Source organism: Protopterus annectens, chromosome 17.part0, assembly GCF_019279795.1.
Source record: "Protopterus annectens isolate FY-2018-M chromosome 17.part0, PAN1.0, whole genome shotgun sequence".
Lineage (NCBI taxonomy): Eukaryota > Metazoa > Chordata > Ceratodontiformes > Protopteridae > Protopterus > Protopterus annectens.
In genome coordinates, this window is record NC_056751.1 from 234,404,185 (window position 1) to 234,423,047 (window position 18,863).

Consider the following 18,863-nt stretch of genomic DNA (forward strand, 5'->3'; position numbering starts at 1 on the left):
ATCTTCTGGGAGGCCTTAAATTTTTGGCCCCTCTAAGATACTGTTTTAGCAGAGGATGAGAAAAGATGTGAGGCTCCGTGTTGTAATGAGCCGAGATGGCAGAGGCATGAATTTTTATTGAAGAAAAAGATAGGCACTTGTAAAGCATCTCAGTCAAGTATTGTAAAATCTGAGGAATATTTGGTTTTGCTGTGTCTGTTCCTTGTGCTTGGTTCCAAGCACAGAATCTCTTCCATTTATCAGCATAAGATTTTCTAGTACTAGGCCTTCTAGCTTCCAAAATGACATCCATCACAGATTTACTGAGAGGTGTTGTTTGAATAATTAAATGATCAGCCATGTTGCAAGGTTCAGAGTTTGGAGCTGGGTGTGCAGAATTTGATTGTTCTGCTGAGACAGTAGACGAAGTATTTGAGGCAAGTATCAAGGAGGGAGTTGAGACATATTCCTTAGGATTGTGTACCAGTGCTGGCGAGGCCAGTCTGGAGCAATTAGGATCATTTTTGGTTTTTCCTGTCTGACCTTTGGTAAGACCTTGGAGAGAAGAGACAGAGAGGGAAAGGCATAGACTGAAAGGTTTTTCCAACTGAAGGATAGGGCATCCACTTTCCATGCTTGTCTGTGATAAGTCCTTGTGCAGAATTTGTCCAGTTGATAATTTTGGGGAGAGGCAAATACATCTATGTCTGGGCTCCCCCTTTTCTGTGTTACCATGCTGAAGATTTGTGGATCCAATTTCCACTCGTGCGGGTCCATAAGATTTCTGCTTAGGTCATCTGCCAGAATATTTTGTTTTCCTGGCAGGAACTGAGCTTGAAGATGTACTTGGTAAGTCAAAGATGTGTTCCACAATGCCATGGCTAGTCTGCAAAGGGGAAAGGAATGTGTAACCCCCTGCTTGTTTATGTACCACATAACCGTGGTGTTGTCCGTCTTTATCAGTAGCTGTCCTGGATGAAGTAAGTCCTTGAAGGCTGTCAGAGCATTCTGAACTGCTAGCATCTCTTTCTGGTTGATATGCAGATGCATTTGTTTTGGGCTCCATATGCCCTGAATGCATCTTCCCGCCAGGTGGGCCCCCCAAGCATAGTATGATGCATCTGTAGTTAGGGTTTGGGTGGCAGGGGGTAGAGTGAATGACAGTCCCTTGTTTTGGTGACATGTCTCTGCCCACCAAAGAAACTCCTGTTGTAGGCAGGGAATGAGAGGAATCATTGTTTCCAGACTGTGACAATGTTGACTCCATACACTTTTTAGGTACCACTGAAGTTTCCTCATATGCAGTCTTGCATATGGAATTAGTAGAATGCAGGATGCCATGAACCCCAAAGCCTGCAGAATTTGTCTTGCAGATAACTGGGTTTTTGTTGCCATCTGTTTGAAGTATGAAGCCTTTGAAGTATGAAGCCTAGCCCGATTCTGTATGGCTTACGCCACCCCTTGATTTGAGTATACTGTGCCCTTTTAAGGTTTAGTTTACTGTGCCTCTGTCTAATAGTGACACGGGAGTAATCGCTGGGACAAACCTACGATCCCCCATCCACCTATCGAGATTCTTCTTGAAGAGATTCAGTGAGGTGCTCTGCCTCACATGAACTGGAATTCTATTCGAGAGTGAAGGGAGCCTCTGGGTTATGAACCTGTCCCTCCAGCAAGTTCTATTTATTTCTGTGCTGAGGTTCAAGTCCCTCGAGCATGTGGCTCTAAGGGATTTAGATTTACTGAGGTGGAGCATGTCCATTAATTCTGGATTTGACATAGCTTTGTATGTCAGGCATAGATCGCCTCGAAGTAGGCGGTATGCAACTGAGTAGAGCTGGAGCTTTTTTAACCGAGCAGCATATGGCATCTGTTTGAGACCCTTGATCCTCTTGGTGAGATACTTTTGGGGTCTTTCTAATTGCTGCAGGTGTCGGGTAAGGTACATCCCAAAAGGGGCATTGTATTCTATGATGGGCCTGATGAGGGATGAATAAAGGGGCATGATTACCTCTCTTGATCTATATGTGAAACCCTTCGTGATGAGGTGGGCTATGTAGAAGGTCTTTCTAACCACTTTGGCAATGTGGTTTTCAAAGGAGAGATTGCTATCAACTTGGGTCCCTAATAACTTTCTCTGTACTTAATGGGTTTCTGCCTATGTGGTAATTTGTGGGCACATTGTTTTTGCCAAAGGGTATGACTATACATTTTTTGGCATTTAGCTTTAAACCATGGTGCTGGCACCAGTTATCTGTCTCTGTGAGACCTTTTCGAAGGATGTTTGTGTCAGCTGGAGAGTCGATTATGGCGCCCAGTTTGCAGTCGTCTGCGAACTTGGTGAGCCATAGTCCTCCCACGTTTGCCTGTACCTCAGAAAAGTATATACAGAACAAGAGTGGTCCCAGGACAGAACCCTGTGGGATGCCACTTGTGACCGGTTTCGAGTCTAACATGGCTCCAGCAACTTCTCACTCTGTGGGTTCTGTCTTTGAGCCAGTTTGCGACCCATCTTGTGACATAGGGGTTTATATTTAAGCTGGATAGCTTATCTATGATGCCCGAGTGGGGTATTGTGTCAAATGCCTTTGCAAGGTCCAGATAGGCTGTGTGGACTACCTTCCCTTCATCTATGGCTTTGGTGACTGTTTTGAAGAAGTCAACCAGGTTCAAAAGGCAGGATCTGCCCTTGACAAAGCCGAACTGGGTAGGATCTAGTGTCTGTAGGTCCCCAATGTCTTTGTTTATGAGCTCCATGATGATCCTCTCCATAGCCTTGCAGACTAAGCTAGTCAGGCTTATGGGGCGATAGTTTCCAGGGTCTGTAGAGGCTCCACCTTTGTGGAGTGGGACCACTGTTGGTGTACGCCATTCTGTGGGCACATATCCTGTAGTGAGGCTGAGATTGTATAGCTGTTTTATTTGAGGGATTAGTTCCTCTTGGAGTTCATGTAGGACGCAACCTGCTGGTCCCATGGAAGCAGTGTTTTTTGCTTTGGAGAGGGCAGCCTTCACCTGAGCATCAGAGATGTTTGGGAGGCAGCCCTCTGCCAGGATAGATACTTGCTCTTTTGGGGGGGAGGGGGTGGAGAAGTTTGCACTGAACCTGTCTGCCAGGATATTGGCGATGTCTGTGGGTTCAGTATATTTTTTGTCGTTTAGAATCAACTCAGAACAAGTCTAGGAGTTGCATCCCAGGTTCCTAACATAACTGAAAAAAGCCTTATGATTGTCTTTGGTGTCCTGTGCAATTGTTCTCTCAAAGCTGGCCTTGGAGGATTTTATGAGGGATCGTAATATTTTGCTAGTACTGATCAGAGATGCCTTCCCTATTAGGAATTTTGCTCTTTCATGTAGTAGCTTCCTCCTTTTGTTGTACAGTTTATTTATGGCAGGGGTCCACCAGACTGGATGCCTGCCTTTGGATAATTGGGTCTTGGTTTTGTTTGGGATAGCATGATCCATGCATTCCTGGAGATGTCCGTAGAATACATTTATATAGGATTCTGCAGTTTGGGCCATAGTTTCCACTGGCCCTGGGGCCTTGAAGGATTCCACTTCGGTTTTGAGAAGTGAGAAGTTCGCTTTTGAGAAGTTTTTCACTGTGGTTTTCTGGGCTGGGGGTGGGGTCGGGATGTGGACATCCAGTGAAATTAATTTGTGGTCTGATCTTACCAATGAGGGATATACTTCTGGTGTGGAGCATAGAGTCCCCGTGTTGGTAATGATTAGGTCTAGTATGTTGTCCCCTCTTGTGGGAGTGGTGACTAGTTGTTCCATAGCATTTGAATTTATAATTTCCAGGAACCTTTGGGCTAAGGTGCTGGGGCTTGAGTAGTGCTCCCAGTCAATGTTTGGGTAGTTGAAGTCGCCCAATATAATGGTGTTCGGAGAGATCTTCATGTTCTCCAATGTTTTCAGGAAAGCCGAGTGGGATTCCTGACTTTGAGAGGGTGGTCTGTAGGATGCTATAAACTGAAAAGCAGTCTTGCCCACTGTTAGTTGCACATGGATGGTCTCCGATACTCCGTGCAATGCCACTAACCTGGAGGTGTGGATATCCTTGATAAATATGGAAACTCCCCCTCCTTTTGTGGTTCGGTCCGGGTTTTGGGGCCGAAAAGCATGATATGAGGTATAGCCTGGTAGTGCTGGGGTGCTCTCTGGAGCCTTGAACCAGGCTTCTGTCACTGCACAGATATCGATGTTGTCCATACTGAGGAGAGCTTCAAGTGCGTGCATCTTGAGGTTAAGACTTCTGGCATTAAGCAGCATTACCCTTAGTTTCTTGTTCCTTGTGCTGTCTATGGGGGTGGGTTTGACTTTTGAGCCTTTCCTAAAAAAGGCACTATGGGGGTGGCAAGAGCCTTTGCCAATATCCGAAAGCCCAGTGGTGACAGGTGCAAGCCGTCCCTAGCGAAGCAACGTGGATTGTCGAGCATGTCATCCCAGGCTGACAGACACTGGATCCCCTTTGAATGACACCAAAATTTTAGCCAATTGTTAAAATCGATCATTTTGTCTTTGTACTGTGGCATCATTCTAGGTGAGGGTAAGATGCTGCTCAAGGTCAGGGTCATACCAGCCTGGGCTACATGATCAGAGAGCTCCTCTATGTCTCTTTTCATGTAGTCCAGGGAGGTACGTCTCAGGTCATTCACACCAGCATGTACAATGACCGAGTCATATTTGTATTTGCTTTGGAGTGACCTGAGTGCTTGCGTTATGTGGCGGATCCTAGCACCCGACAGGCAGCTCACCGTGACATTCTCTTTATTCAGCCTGGTGAGCGGGACGTCTGTGTGTCTGACAATAGAGTCACCTATTACAAGAGTATCAGGTGTGTTATTCAGCCTTAAGGGCTGTGGCTGCTTGGCACACTGACTTTGTGGGCTATGTGTTGTGCGTGTTTTGTTTTGAGGTAGCGTTTGCTTGGATGTCTGCTTTGGAGGTCTCTGTTGCTTAGGCAGATTTTTATTTAGAACCTCCGAGTATGTTTTTGTGTATTTATGTGTTTGGTTCGCTGATGTGGTGGGACTATGTGATACTGGAATTGTGTTGTGTGAGGTTACCTTTTCCTCCTGACTGGTTACACCAGTTTTGAGATGAGAGAGCTCAGCCTCCAGTTTGACTAAATAGTTGCATCTCTCACATATATTTGAACCTGTTTGGAGGAGGAGAGGGTTGTCCGTGTACATGAGACAGTTGTAACATTGCCTCAAAATTCCCAGATTCACCAGCTGGACTGGAGAGGAAACCATTGACTAACCTTTGGACATGCTAGAGTAATATAGGGAAACTGAATTTAAGACGGACCAATAGAGGACAGGGTAATCATAGAGAGTATAAGAGTAAGTAGTGCTTATGGTTTAATAGTGCTAACTTGTAGGATTACTTAATTGGACCAGTGAAGGGCCTTAGAATGAGAATATGGTGTTTAAATTGAGAGATAGAGCAGTTCTAAGGGAAAAAGTGAAGAGCAGACTTTGAGGAGCCAGGAATAGTTTAAACCCAATTAGGCGGCACTGCCCGCTGTTGCGCTATGCACAAAAACGTGCAAAAGAAGGTTTTAAGAGAGGAAGATGAAGGAGTTTGGAATTGACCCAAAATGGCCAATAAAACTACAGTTTCAAGTCAGTAACCACTCCCACAAGGGCAGGCAGGCTGCTCAATGTTTTTCACTGCCACTGAACAACAGAGAGACTTCCCTTTAGCCCAAGCAAAAAATGGCCTCCAAGAAACTTACAAACAGTTCAAGAACAGTAAGCCTGTAACTGAACTTTTTTAAATCTCAGAAAAGTGGGGAAAAAAGCAAGATTTGTTTTGTTTTTTTTTTGTTTTTTCAGAGATAGAGGTTCACAAGTATCAACAAGTTATAACAGTGCAGTAAATGACCCCACACAAGAGTGCTAGGCCAAAGACAGATAAAATGCAAGTTTTGAGAAAAAAACGATTTTAAAAATAAGTGCAAACAGGAAATTCAGTAAACAGCTCTAGGTTGTGCTCTAAATACAGTTACTAATACGCCTTTGTTTGTCTGGCGTAAGGTAAGCCATCTGGGCAGTTGTATTAAAGCTTGCACCCAGGAATGTAATTATTTGAGAGGGTACCAGTTGTGATTTCTTTTCATTTATTGTGTACGCTAGCCATGTTAGAAGCCTTTTTACAAATGTCAGATGTTGAAGAAGAGTGTCCTTGTTCTCTGCTTGAATGAGACAGTCATCCAGGTAAGGATAAAATGCAATTACTGGTGCCAGGCACTTTGTAAAGACCCTGGGCGCAGTAGATAAGTCAAAGGGCAGTGCAGAGAATTGGTAATGCAAAAAACCTGCCTTGAAGCGGAGGTATCTTCTGCACGATTCCCTTATTGGGATATGCAGGTATGCCTCTTTTAAGTCTAGAGTCACTAACCAAGCATTCCTGCCTAGCATAGGCAGTAGCTGTTGTAAAGTCAGCATTTTGAATTTTGGAATGTCCAGGTAAGTGTTCAAAATCGATAAGTCCAGTATTGGACGCCATGCATAGTCTTTGCTGGGTACTAGGAACAGCCTTGAATAAAAACCTTGTCCTTTGTCCTGTTCTGGTACTGGTTGAATAGCCCCCATATCCACGAGGGACGTAACTTGTTTCTGAGCCTCTGCCCATTGATTTTGTGGCAGAACTGGCCAACCGTTAGGAATTAGCAAAGTATGGAAATGAAATCTGGACCACTGGGATACTATATTTAATACCCACTTGTCCTGGGTAATTAAATTCCAATTTTGAGCATGAAGTGCTAACTTCCCCCCCAAGGGGGGTGCCAAGAGATAAGTGCTTGGTGGAGGTAGAGGGAAGTCATTGAGACTGCTTACTGTAGGGTTGTGCTTTGTTTCCTCCAGATTTGGAGGTGGAGGCACCCCATTGCTTTGACCTGTATGAACCTTGAGAGGCTCTGTTGGACACAGGAAAGGACCAATTTTTAGTAGGCCAGTGCCTACTGAACCTGGGTGGCTGCACTTGTAAGAAATCTTTTAACAGTTTGCATAGATTTAGCTTTGTCTTCCATTTTCTTTAAAACCTCTTCTGCCTTATTACCAAACAGAGTATCATGCTGTAAAGGGGCATCCAACAAGTTAGCGTTAACATGATCAGGCAGATTTTGCTCCTTGAGCCAGGCATGCCTTCTAATTACAGATCCAGTAAATGCAGCCCTGCAAGAGGCCTCCAAGGAATCAAAACCACATTGTAAAGTATGCTTTCCAACCTGTTCTGCTGCATGCAATAATTCTTGTAATTCTTTATTTTCCACACAATCAGAAATCAACATCATTTTCTGTTTCAATAAGCCCATAACATGCTGTTGATATTTAAGCATATGAAACTGGCAGTTTAAGGCCCTAATTGCCAAGGCTGCAGACGTATAAACCTTCTTTCCCCATCTATCCAGCGCCCTGGAATCTCTATCAGAGGGGGTAGGATTTTTGCCTGTAGAGGCCTTTACACCTTTGGGACCATGTGAAATAGTCTCAGGATCAGCAGCAAGATTTTTGAATAGAAACTTGTGGGAGTCAGGAACCCTGTAATATCTGTCTGGCTTACTAGGAGCCGGAGGTAGGGAATCAGGAGCCATGCTTGATTCTGAAAACACATCATCAACAATGTCTAATACAGGAGGTATAGCCAAAGGCCTATGCTGAGGAAGGAGAAGGAAATCCCTAAGCCTCTTTTTTGATTCAGAGAAATCCTGACTCTCCCAATGAAAATGTTCCCTTAAAGTATGCAGTGTTTCACCAAAAGAATAATCCTCAGGAGGAGATGCAGATGGGATGGATTCTTATGCATCTGAATCCTCATATGGAGGAATAGAAAATTCCTGATCAGAAGAAATGTAAACCTGATCTGAAGATTCATAATCAGTGTCTTGCCTAGGCCTCTTAGCGGGGGGGGGGACCTCTGATCAAGGTAATTAAGCCCTCAGCCATTTTAATCATCTGTTTTTTTAGGCACAGGGGCCTGAGCATGTAGCTCATGCGTCGGTTTTTTAGACTTAGAAACTGTTTTTGATCTTGTTTTTGAAGTTGGCGTCGGTTTTATGTAAAAATGTTGAGGCCTGAAAATACCCTCAGAAGCCGGTGCCTGCTCAGCAGCTCCAGACCCATCCAAGGGAGAGACATCTGCGGGTTCAATACTCTTAGAATCTTGTGGCATACCGTACTCCGCTTGGGTCTCGGTAGAGGCCTGCGACTCAAAAGTAGCGGGTATCAGGGGCTGCAAAAGCACCTCACTGAGTACCGGCGAACTGGCGACTAGCTTAGGAGAAGCTTCATCGTCGGTTTTGGACCTCGATGGTCTGTCTCTTTTTCTTTGCATTATTTGTGACCGCCGGTAGTTGGATTGCTAACCAACGATATTTCAGGGTAATTAAATCTGGATCCAAAATACTTTGAAGCAAAAATATACAGACGCTTAATAGTGCGTTGGTTAAATCTAGCACAAAACAGACAGCAAGGCAAGTTATGATCTGGGCCTAGGCAAGGAATAGAGTACAAATGAAAATCCTTATGAGGTATTTGCTTCCCACAAGTAATGCAATTATTAACTTTTACTGACATCGGTAAGGAGCAAGAAAAAGTTTCCCCAATGGGGTACTTAGCTTTAGTTGAAGACTTTGGTTCTGAAACTCGAATGCGAAAATTTCAGGAGTCGGCCGACCGGCACTTGCGAACTACTTCTGTTACCGCGCTGCAAGAAAGGCTGAATAAAATGGCGTCCGCTGCATGTTTTATACCCCTGACAACCTGACGTTATGGAAGAGGAGACAGCAACTGACGCAGGACCCAAGACTTTGTTATTCAGGCCGAATGAGGGCAACCTGCCAGCAGATTACCCAAATGTAATGACTGCAACAGTGAAACACGAACAACATCTGGTCTTTCTGTCTAATGTCTCTCTATAGCTCACAGTGTCTTGTGCTTTCACTTGCATTTGTTGTATCTTTTTTCACATCCGGCTTATATGGCCAGAGAATAACTGGAACCAAAAAGCTTTCTTTGCTTGGGCACATATTCTGTCTCCATGACTATGCTACTTCTGTCTTGCCTTCTAGGTCAGAAGTTACCACAGATTACCCCTTTGTCTCTTCAATGAACCCTTAAGCTTGATATGGATTTTTAAAGATGAACTATTTGAAGTCCCTTTTTGCTACTATTATAATCAGGTTTCTAACCTAGATTATTGAGTTAATCTCTATAGTTGTTGTATGGCAAACATTTCCATATGAGAGTCGCTAAGCAGTCTGCTTTTATTTTTATCTGCATCCTGGCCTCGAGTGTGGCACTATCACATAACTTTTAACAGCCATTCTTTTGCTTTGTAACTGTGCATTTTGTGAAGTACTTATGCTGACTGACACCTACATGTTAATTCCTTCCTATTCGGTGAATCCTGTCCATAATTACAGCTTTGTTTTCCTGGGGAGGGTTCAGATTATATGATCTTACACAGTATTCCATGTTTTCCTCAGTGATCTTTTCTGTTATTCAAATAAAGCACATATTCTCCTTCCTCATTCATGCCTTCTGATAATCTAGCTTGCTCTTCAGGGCTGCTATTTCCTCCTCTGTGGCATTAGTTACTGCAAAGCAGGATGTCAGCTGCTTTTAGTGAATTTTAGTGAGGTTATATTATCTGCTGCATACTCCTATTTCTCTAGTATGATAATTAAGACTGTAAGACTTTACTTCAAGAAAGACACATCAGCCATTCTTGAAAGCATATGCAGAACATTGTCTCGGTTTTCTTTTCTAGATTTTCAATTTTTCTTTGTATTGTTATACGGCTAGTTTCTGTTCCTGCTTTCACGCCATTTCATGGAGTAGAATTTCATTTTCTGCTATTTAATCCTTATCTTTTGTCTGACCTCACAGAGCTTCTGGATAAGGCAGACATCTCATAGGAACTCTTATATTCCCCTTCTCTGACCTGCAGTTTGACAGACTGCTGTTACAGTGTTTAGGCATGAGAATACATGACTTTTACTTACAATAGCAAAAACTGAGAACCAAGCTATGTTTATGGTATTAAAGATCTGGTGACTCTGGGGAGAAGTGCATATATACGACCAGCATCTTACATCACAAAGTATACTTATACAGGTGCATAGGTATCCGCAAACGTGGGATTTTACTGAAAAAACTAATAACCAAATTCTGACTGGTTAGGAGGAAATAACCTAGGAACTATCATGGAGGATCTTCAGTGGTAAATATAATTTTCTCATTAACAAGACCAAATTTGGAAGCATACAAGTATAAACAGTCATGGTTGATAAACCATGTTACGGTATGTAGAAATCTAGGTTGCTACTTAAATAAATTTCTAAGAATTCACAGTGATGACGACATTGACTCAAAAGACATTCAGAATACTACTATATTTTAACACTAAGAAACTAATGCAACATTTAACAGGAATTTGGTTTAAAAGACTCAATAAGAGCAACATTCACTGGACAGTATACTGACAACTGCTTTCATCTAGGCTGATGTAATTCAGCACAGCCACACCATTATTCTGACAATTTAAGGCTATGGGCTACTTCCTGTGGTACAAGGTTTGATTCCCTTGGCTTTAATTTGTCTACTGCATGACTTTTTTGGGCTAGGCTCCTTAATGAGTCTACTGGATTTCATGCCTACTATCTATAAACATATTTAAAGTGAACAATACAAGTACAAATAATACACAAACAAAAATACATTGTCTAACACAATATTTACTATTAACTGACAATACTACACCTCTTAGCAACAGCATTACTTCACCTAATAGCATATTCTAAGCAATAAGCAAGATGTACGTAATAGCTGAGCATCATACTAAAGAGTATTTAGAATACAGCAAGACCTACATCAGAGATTAAACTACCATATATTTCTGTTACAAAAGCATGCAAGAGTTTATTTTTTCAGACACATACTAATATACATGGCTATGCAACAGTAACAACTTCCTAATTACTTCTTACTTATAAAGAATAAACGTGATTCCAACAAAATAACATTAACACTACTATTAGTACTTCCCCCAGTGAAATAATCTGCAGTAAACTTTCTTTTTACTCAGAGCATACCCAGTATAAAAAGTATGGTCATTTTTAGCATTGTACATACAAAGTATTGTGGGAAAATATCAGTATGTGAATGCTTCAGGTTCAAAGACATGGGAAGCAATGGTCATTACGCATTACAGAAAGACGTTCTAGAAGGGAATTCATGAAATCAGTCTGGGGCACATGTGAAGTCTACAAAAAAAGAGAGAAAAAATGCAATCTGGATGCAGCTGTTAAACAGGTACAGGTACATGAACTGGGCCTTTTCAGACCCTTCTCAGCCAAGATCCAGGTGACAAAGGTAAATTAAACATTCGAGTATATGGGCAAATTAGAATGGGAAATCAAACAACATGTTTTTGAAAGCTAGTAGGAAATCAAGATCCAAAGAAAACTCACTAAGACAAGGGAAAAACGTGTAAACAAACACAGAGACTGGAAAGAGGTTTGGAATGAACCCAGCTCCATGGCAATGTGAGGAACAAACTTTAGTCACTGAGCCATCATGTCAACCACAGTGCTTCTGTGTTTACTACTGCAGAGACACACTGACATAATAATGAGATACAGACATGAAATGAAGATAGTTACCTTTTGTGGATTTATTCTGCCAAGGACAACTTCCATAAAGTTTTCATCAGAAAGGCAGAAGGTTGTGTCCACTTTGCTCCTGGCAGCACCTTTGTAAACTTCACCCGCTCCATTCTTCAGGTCAATAGCTATTACAGGTTTTAGAAAAGACAATGACAAAAAAGTATTTTCTATGTAGTACAGTACATCAATTAAATATAAATTAAAAAGAGATCACTGGGAAGCTTAGATAGCTTTTCATTTTATTAGAAAGTTGGGGTAGAAAGGAAGTTACTGTTTGCCAAAAACAAATCCCTTTAAGCTGCAATCTGACAACTTCATATTTAAACCTTTAGTATCACAGCTATGCAACTCTAGAGCTAACCATTTTGAACTCTTAGTGGACATTTCCAAAAAATGGCTTGTTAACAAAGAATCTGAATAAGTTTTCTTGGCTATTCCCAACTATTAAAATAGTGCCCTCCTCTTGCTGACTTCCTGCAAATATATATATATATATACACACACACACACACACACACACACACACACATATATATTATATATGCACACATATACATATTTCTGTTATGTGTTTGGTCGACCATTGTTTGGGTTGACAGACAAAAGCACAGGATTGTATGCAAGAAAGTACAGTTGCGTAAGATCTTGCCATAACAGTAGATGTCCCTCTTTTCATTGTTGCAATATTTTTTGCCTATTGGATCTTTTTTTTTTTTTTTAATTTCTCCAAATCTTTTAGGTTTCTAATACCATGATGAGACTGGACCCATTCTTAAGTCAAAGTACAATTAAAGTTCATGAAAATAGTATTGTTTCAATCTTTGATGTCAACCAAAAGTGCTCATCACAGCACCCCCCCCCCCCAATGTGCTCGGTGATGTCTCCTTCTGCAATTCATATGGGGTTACATGCATTTGTAACGCATCTAAGTATGACTGTAGAGACTTTTTTATAAGACCCATTGCTCCTGATAGTATTGGAACTGTCTAGGTATCTTTCTTCCACACTGCTCTCATGTCTGGGTGTAGATCCTGAAACTTTATGACTTTGTGCTTCTCTGTATGCAAGACACTGTAGTCACTGGGTGTGGTGATTTCAATGATCAATGCTACTTTCGTCTTCTTTTTATGGACCACTATATCCAGTTTTCTAGCATCTATCTTTTGAACTGTAGGTAATGGGTGATCCCATGTGATATAAACTTAATCATTTTCTATGATGCTTTGGGGCTCATGTTTCCAGTGTTTTTCAGCCATTTCAATACCATAATGTTTGCACAATCCCCAGTGCAACAGTCTTGCCACTTTATTATGCCTTTCAGTATACAGTCCCTTCTGCCATTAGTATGTCACAACCAGCAATGAGGTGTGCAACAGTTTCCAATTCAGTTTTATAAAGCCTACATTTGTCTGTTTCTCCCACATGTTCAATGGACTTTGTAAACCAGGGTGTACGTAGCCCACTATATCTTGGGCTGCCAATATTAACCTTTCATCTGTTGGTTTGAATTCACCTCTCTTTAACTTTCCTGCATTTGTTCCTGATCAACATGAGGTTCTTCCAGAAGTTTTCTATACTTCCAATTATATTTATGCATTTTCCACATTTCTTGCCTTCTCAACTGGCCCTTCACCTTCTATTCTTTCTTCTGTTTTTTGGCACATTCATTTGCTGCATGATTTTTATCCACTTTTGGTTGGATTAACATTCCTGCTTAATGTCAATATGCTTCTGCTAGATTAAGCCGAGAAGTCATTTTAGACTTATTCTTCTCATGTTTCAAAACTTTCACTATGTTTGGATCTTCTGAGGTCAGCAGATGTGTGGAGTGCCACAACTGCAGATCTAGACATGCAATCAATTTCAAGGAGGCCCACCCTCCTTCAGAACGGTTAATGTATAATCTTGGTATGTAATGATGTTTATAAATCATCTGGTGAGCATGAAGCATCCGTCTAGTTTTCCGATCTAATCTATCCAACACGTTTTGGGGCCAGTCAATCACTCCAAAACTGTAAGTTAGGACAGGAAGAGCAAATTGGTTTATAGCTTGGATTTTGTTCCTAGATGTCAACGGTGTTTTCGGGATTAATTTAAGTCTTCTGAAGTATTCCTTACTAAGTTTTACTTGCATTTGTTCATGTTTTATTTCTAATCCTTCATCAGTTCCCAAATATTTATATAGTCCCTCTTGCTCAAGTTCTTTTATATCACATTCTTGTCCCAAATTGATGTTTTCCTGGTGCTGCAGTTTTCCTGCTTTAAAGATTGCTTTTGCACATTTATAAAGACCAAAAGACATTTTTATATAATCTAAAAAAGTTTTGACAATTTGCAGTTGTACTTTCAGTTCCTCATCTGATGAGCTATACAGCTTTAAATCATTGGCAAAGAGAAGATGAGAAGTCTTTACACTGTTGTTTTCTAGGAGCCAAAGTATAGCCATGGCCTAAGCTGTTATGTAGACAGCTTAATGGGTTAAGGGCAAGGCAGAATAGCAACGGTGACAGAGTCACCCTGGAATATCCCCTTTGAATTTTTATCCCTGGGATATAATAATTTGTCCTTTATCAAGGCTTAATTGCAAAGTGGTCTGCCACTGTTTCATGGTCACTGTAATGTTATTTGATCAGAGTAGAGTGTACCTTATACATTTTTAAGCGCTCATTTATCCATGAATGTGAGATACTATGGAATGCTTTTTTTTTGCAGTCAATTCATGCCATACTTAGATTCTTCCCTTTTATACTGTTCTCCACTATGTCTTTATTTAACAACAAATGATCCTTTATTCCACATGACTTTCTTTTATTGCCCTTTTGTTCTACTGCCACAACTGAGTTTTCTTCTAAATGACTATAAACTCTGTCGGCATCAATTCCCATGTATAGTTTATATATCGTCAGAAAGCAAGTTATTGATCTATAATTTTTAGGGTAGCTTGCAGGTTCATTCTTAACTAGGAGCATTGTTTTTCCTGTTGTTAGCCAGGCTGATGTCTGTCTGCCTGTGGTGCGTATATAAATAGTTCTTACTCATGGCTAAATATTCGTGCAAGCATGTTAATATTTTTAACCAGAAGTTAGGTACTGCATCTGGGCCTGGGGTTTTCCAATTAGAGACTTTTCTTAACTTTGTTTCAGTCTCTCTACCTGTTACTTCATCACATTTCATATCCTGTACATTTGAACTTCTTATTCTTTCTTTTACTCCTTCTATCCATTTAGCATCTTTATTATGTTCCACGGGATCTTCACAGATATTTCTACAAAATGTATCTATTTCTTTTACCTTGTTTCCCAATTGTCTATAAAACTTTTTTGGGTCATCAATAAACTGCTTATTTTGTACTTTTCCTTTATATTTATCTGTGCATCTTCTAAGTTTTTTTCACTTGTGCAGAGATTTAGTTTATTTGTGATAGTCCATGACAGATCCTGGGCTGTTGTAATATTGCACATTGGTTTTATCATGTCTATCTGAGTTTTTTTTTTGTAGATCTGTTCCCTCTTCTATATTCTTCTAATAGTGACACTTCTTGTCTTACCTGCTTTATAGTTTTCTCTATTTGATACTTCCATGATGGTATTTGATTTCTCCCCTTCCTTTCCCTCACTACCCTGTGTTCTTGTGGTAGAACTTTATCAGTTATTAATTAGTTGCACAGTAATATATTCTGTTTGCTTCTGTTATATCGCATGGATCTCTATGGACAGTCCAAATTATGTTCACCAAACTTCTGACTTGGTGGGTTTTAGTGACCTCCCGCAGTCTATATCTTCCAATGATCTTAACATTTCTAGCTATGTTTAGTAAATCAAGCAACTCTTATTAGTTCATTTTCTTCTAAACTGAGGGCACATTTTTTGTTTTCCATTTCCTGTGGGCATTCTATAGAAAGTTCTATAGCATCTTCCTGTGGTACATTCTCTTCAGTTTCATCCTGTGCCATCCATTGCTCTGTCATATGGGAACTCGCTGGTTATTACTCCTCAACTTTAACTGCATCAGAGTTTACACAGTTTCCTGTTCCTTCCCTTGCTGTTCAGCTTCAAGTGAACGTTTATACTGATTTCCTATGGAAGGCTCCAAAATATCTTCATATGGCACCTGACCAATTGCTTCCTATTCCACTGGTTTCCCCTTAATTTGGATATCCATTGCTCTATCCTGTTGTGATCTCTTGTTAAGGATAGCCCAGTGTACAGCCAGTATACCAAAGCCTTTAGTTCTGTGCTGTACATCACATGTATATTCCCAATGCAAGGCATAAAGCTGAGGTACAGACACACACTCAGAACTGAAAAAGCCTCAAAAGGAACAGAATACCCTTAGGTACAAGAAGAACATGTGCATCCAGCAAGAGAAAAAGGAAGAAAACGATAAAGAACCCCTTGATCGGGGGGGGGGAGCTAGAACAGTGGGAGGGAGCAAATACTGCAACATTGAAGAGAAGGACATCTACTGTTATGGTAAGATCTTGCACAACTATACTATGTCTTTCCGTATCACTGCTGTGGTAGTCTTTAACTAAGGGAGTGTACAAGAGCTCAAGAGGAAGCCTGGGAGGAGAAAGGTACAGAACAGCCCTATACAAACCTATGCAAGATAGCCTGGCAAAGCCTGGCCTGGCCCTGGAAATAACATCCAACTTGTAATGCTTAGTGAGAGCATGAACAGAGGACCAAGTAGCAGCCTCAAGGATGGAACTGACATCCAGACCTTTGAAAAAAAGCACTAGAGTAGGCAACTACCCTAGAAGAATGCACCTTTACAGATGAGGAAAGGCATTTTCCATGAAAAATGCAACAAAAAGAAATGGCCTTAGAAATCCAGGAGGAGATGGTTTGTTTAGAAACAGGCAAACTCAAAGTCTTGAGAAGAAAATAAACAAAAAGCTGCTCAGATTTGTGAATAACTTCAGATATATCCAAATAATAAGTGAACTGTTTATGCAAGTCCAAGGTAATAATGAACCTTCTCGCCGGCAGACTGCGGGGAAGAAAGATGAGTAGACTGGTTAAGAGACATTTCATTGACCACCATGAGCATAAAAGAAGGATTAGTACAGACACCCCATCTCTGTGGAAAACTAAGAAAGGAGCAACAGCCATGACAGGCTGAAGTTCAGACACCCTCTCAGCTGAAGTGAGATTCAAAAGAAGAACAGTCTTCCAAGTACAATGCTGTAATGAAGCTGAGAAAGGACGCTCAAAAGAAGCCTGAGTCAATTTTTCAAGTACAAAACTGAGGTCCCAGGCTTCTTGGGAGGCTTGATATGAAGGATGCCTTTAAGAAATGGCTTGACCACAAATCTAGAAGCCAGAGGAGGAGTTGAGGGCAGAGCAGCAGAAATCGCTGACAGATGAGCTTTAACTTTAGAATATGCTAACTCAGCATGGAGCAGATCACACAAAGAAGCGAGAATCAAAGGAACCTCCACAGATAAGGGATCCTGATACTGACAGTGGCACCAGACAGAAAATCGCTTCCATTTGGACATACGTGAATTCCTGGTAGTGGATTTCTTAGCCTCATGCAGAACCTGAAGTACATCCTCAGAAAAGAGATTCCTAAAAGGCATCAAAACCCTATCACCCACAGTGTTATTTCAAGAGTTTACAAGCGAGGATGGAGGAGAGACCTCTTGTCTTGTGTGATAAGATCAATCTGGTGATGTAACTTGTGATGACTGTCCCTGGCCAAGTGAGAAAGAAGGGGAAACCAATGCTCTCTGGGCAAAAAATGTGAGTCACCAGAAAGATTTTGGGAGAGTCTTGTCTGATCTTGTGCAGAACTTGCATTAATACAGGAAGGAGGGAAAGGCATACAGAAACATCTGCTTCCAAAGAAAAGACAAGGCATCCGCTATCCAAGCCAGAGGACTTAAGACTCGAACAGAAGACAGGAAGTTGTCTGTTTAAAGAAGAGGCAGAAAAAGATCTACCTGAGGAATAACTCATCGATGCACAATGTTCAAGAAAACATCTCTATGAAGCATCCATTCATAAGCTTGCTAGATCTGTTCAAGAAGTCTTTCACTAGATTGGGCTCTGAGGGAATGTAAACTGCCTGAAGAGGTCCTTGATACTGAAGAGCAAGATCCCAGACCTGAAGAGTTAATCTGCAAAGAAGATACAACTTTTTGCCCCCAGCTTGTTGACATACTACATCACTATGAAAACTGTGAGGGGCCTGGGATGAAATAGAGAATGAAAGGCCTGCAGAGCCAGAAGCAGAGCCATCATTTCCTTTATATTGATGTGGCCTGACCTCTAAAGAGGAGGCCAGACACTCTGAATCTTTAGGGGCCCACAGGATAGATCCCACCCTGTCTGAGGTGTCTGTAAAGAGCTCCTGAGCAGGAACTGGAACTTGAAAAGAAGTCCCTGGTTGACAGAAAGTTGATGAATCCACCACTGAAGTTTGAGTTTAAGACATGGAAAAAAAGGTACCAGAAGCACCAGTGGGTGGCAATGTTGAAGCCACACCGATTTCAGGTACTACTGAAGTTTCCTCATATAGGATCCTGGCGAGAGTAAGCATGGAAATGGTGGAAGCCATGAACCCGAGCACCCTGAGCAACTCCCTGGCAGAAACAGATGCCAGAGGAAGAAGTGATTAAAAAAAGGTTATTAGAGACAGAGATTTGGGGGCAGGCAGATATGCCAGCATGAAAACTGTCTGAAGTCTGCAGTCAAGGAAAATATGATCCTGGAAAGGTATCAGAACTGATTTCTGGAAGCTTATGTGAACCCCAGGACTCTGTAATAGGGAAGAAGTAAACCTGAGATCCTGAAGTAGAGAGTTGGTGGAAGCAGCTTGAATAAGCAGATCATCTAGACAAGGAAAGATCTTAACTCCTCGAACCATATAAAACACAATGACAGGAGCGAGACACTTGGTGAATACTGTTAAGGCAGCAAACTGGCTAAAGGACAGAAATGTAAAAATTTCCTGAAGAGGGGATGGATGGGGATATGAAGATATGCATCTGTGAAATCCAAAGATACCAGAAAGGCCTGGGGCAGAAGAAGAGGGAATAATGTCTGCAGAGATAACATCCAAAAGGAAGGAATCTTGAGGAAGGTGTTCAGCCTGGAAAGACCCAGAATTGGTCTCCACGTGCCCTCTTTTCATGGGACCAAGTACATCCTGGAATAAAACCCTTCCCCACATAGGCAGGAAGCACGGCTTGAAT

The 18,863-nt window shown here is 41.4% G+C and overlaps 1 protein-coding gene across 1 annotated transcript in view; it reads right to left on the reverse strand.

Annotated features, from left to right (window-relative positions):
- HSD17B4 (hydroxysteroid 17-beta dehydrogenase 4) overlaps positions 1–18,863 on the reverse strand; it is a 1,616,359-nt gene that overhangs the window by 57,564 nt on the left and 1,539,932 nt on the right. The window contains exon 23 of the mRNA XM_044059338.1: positions 11,660–11,787. Coding sequence (XP_043915273.1) covers positions 11,660–11,787 — 128 coding nt within the window. The remainder of the gene's footprint in view (positions 1–11,659; positions 11,788–18,863) is intronic.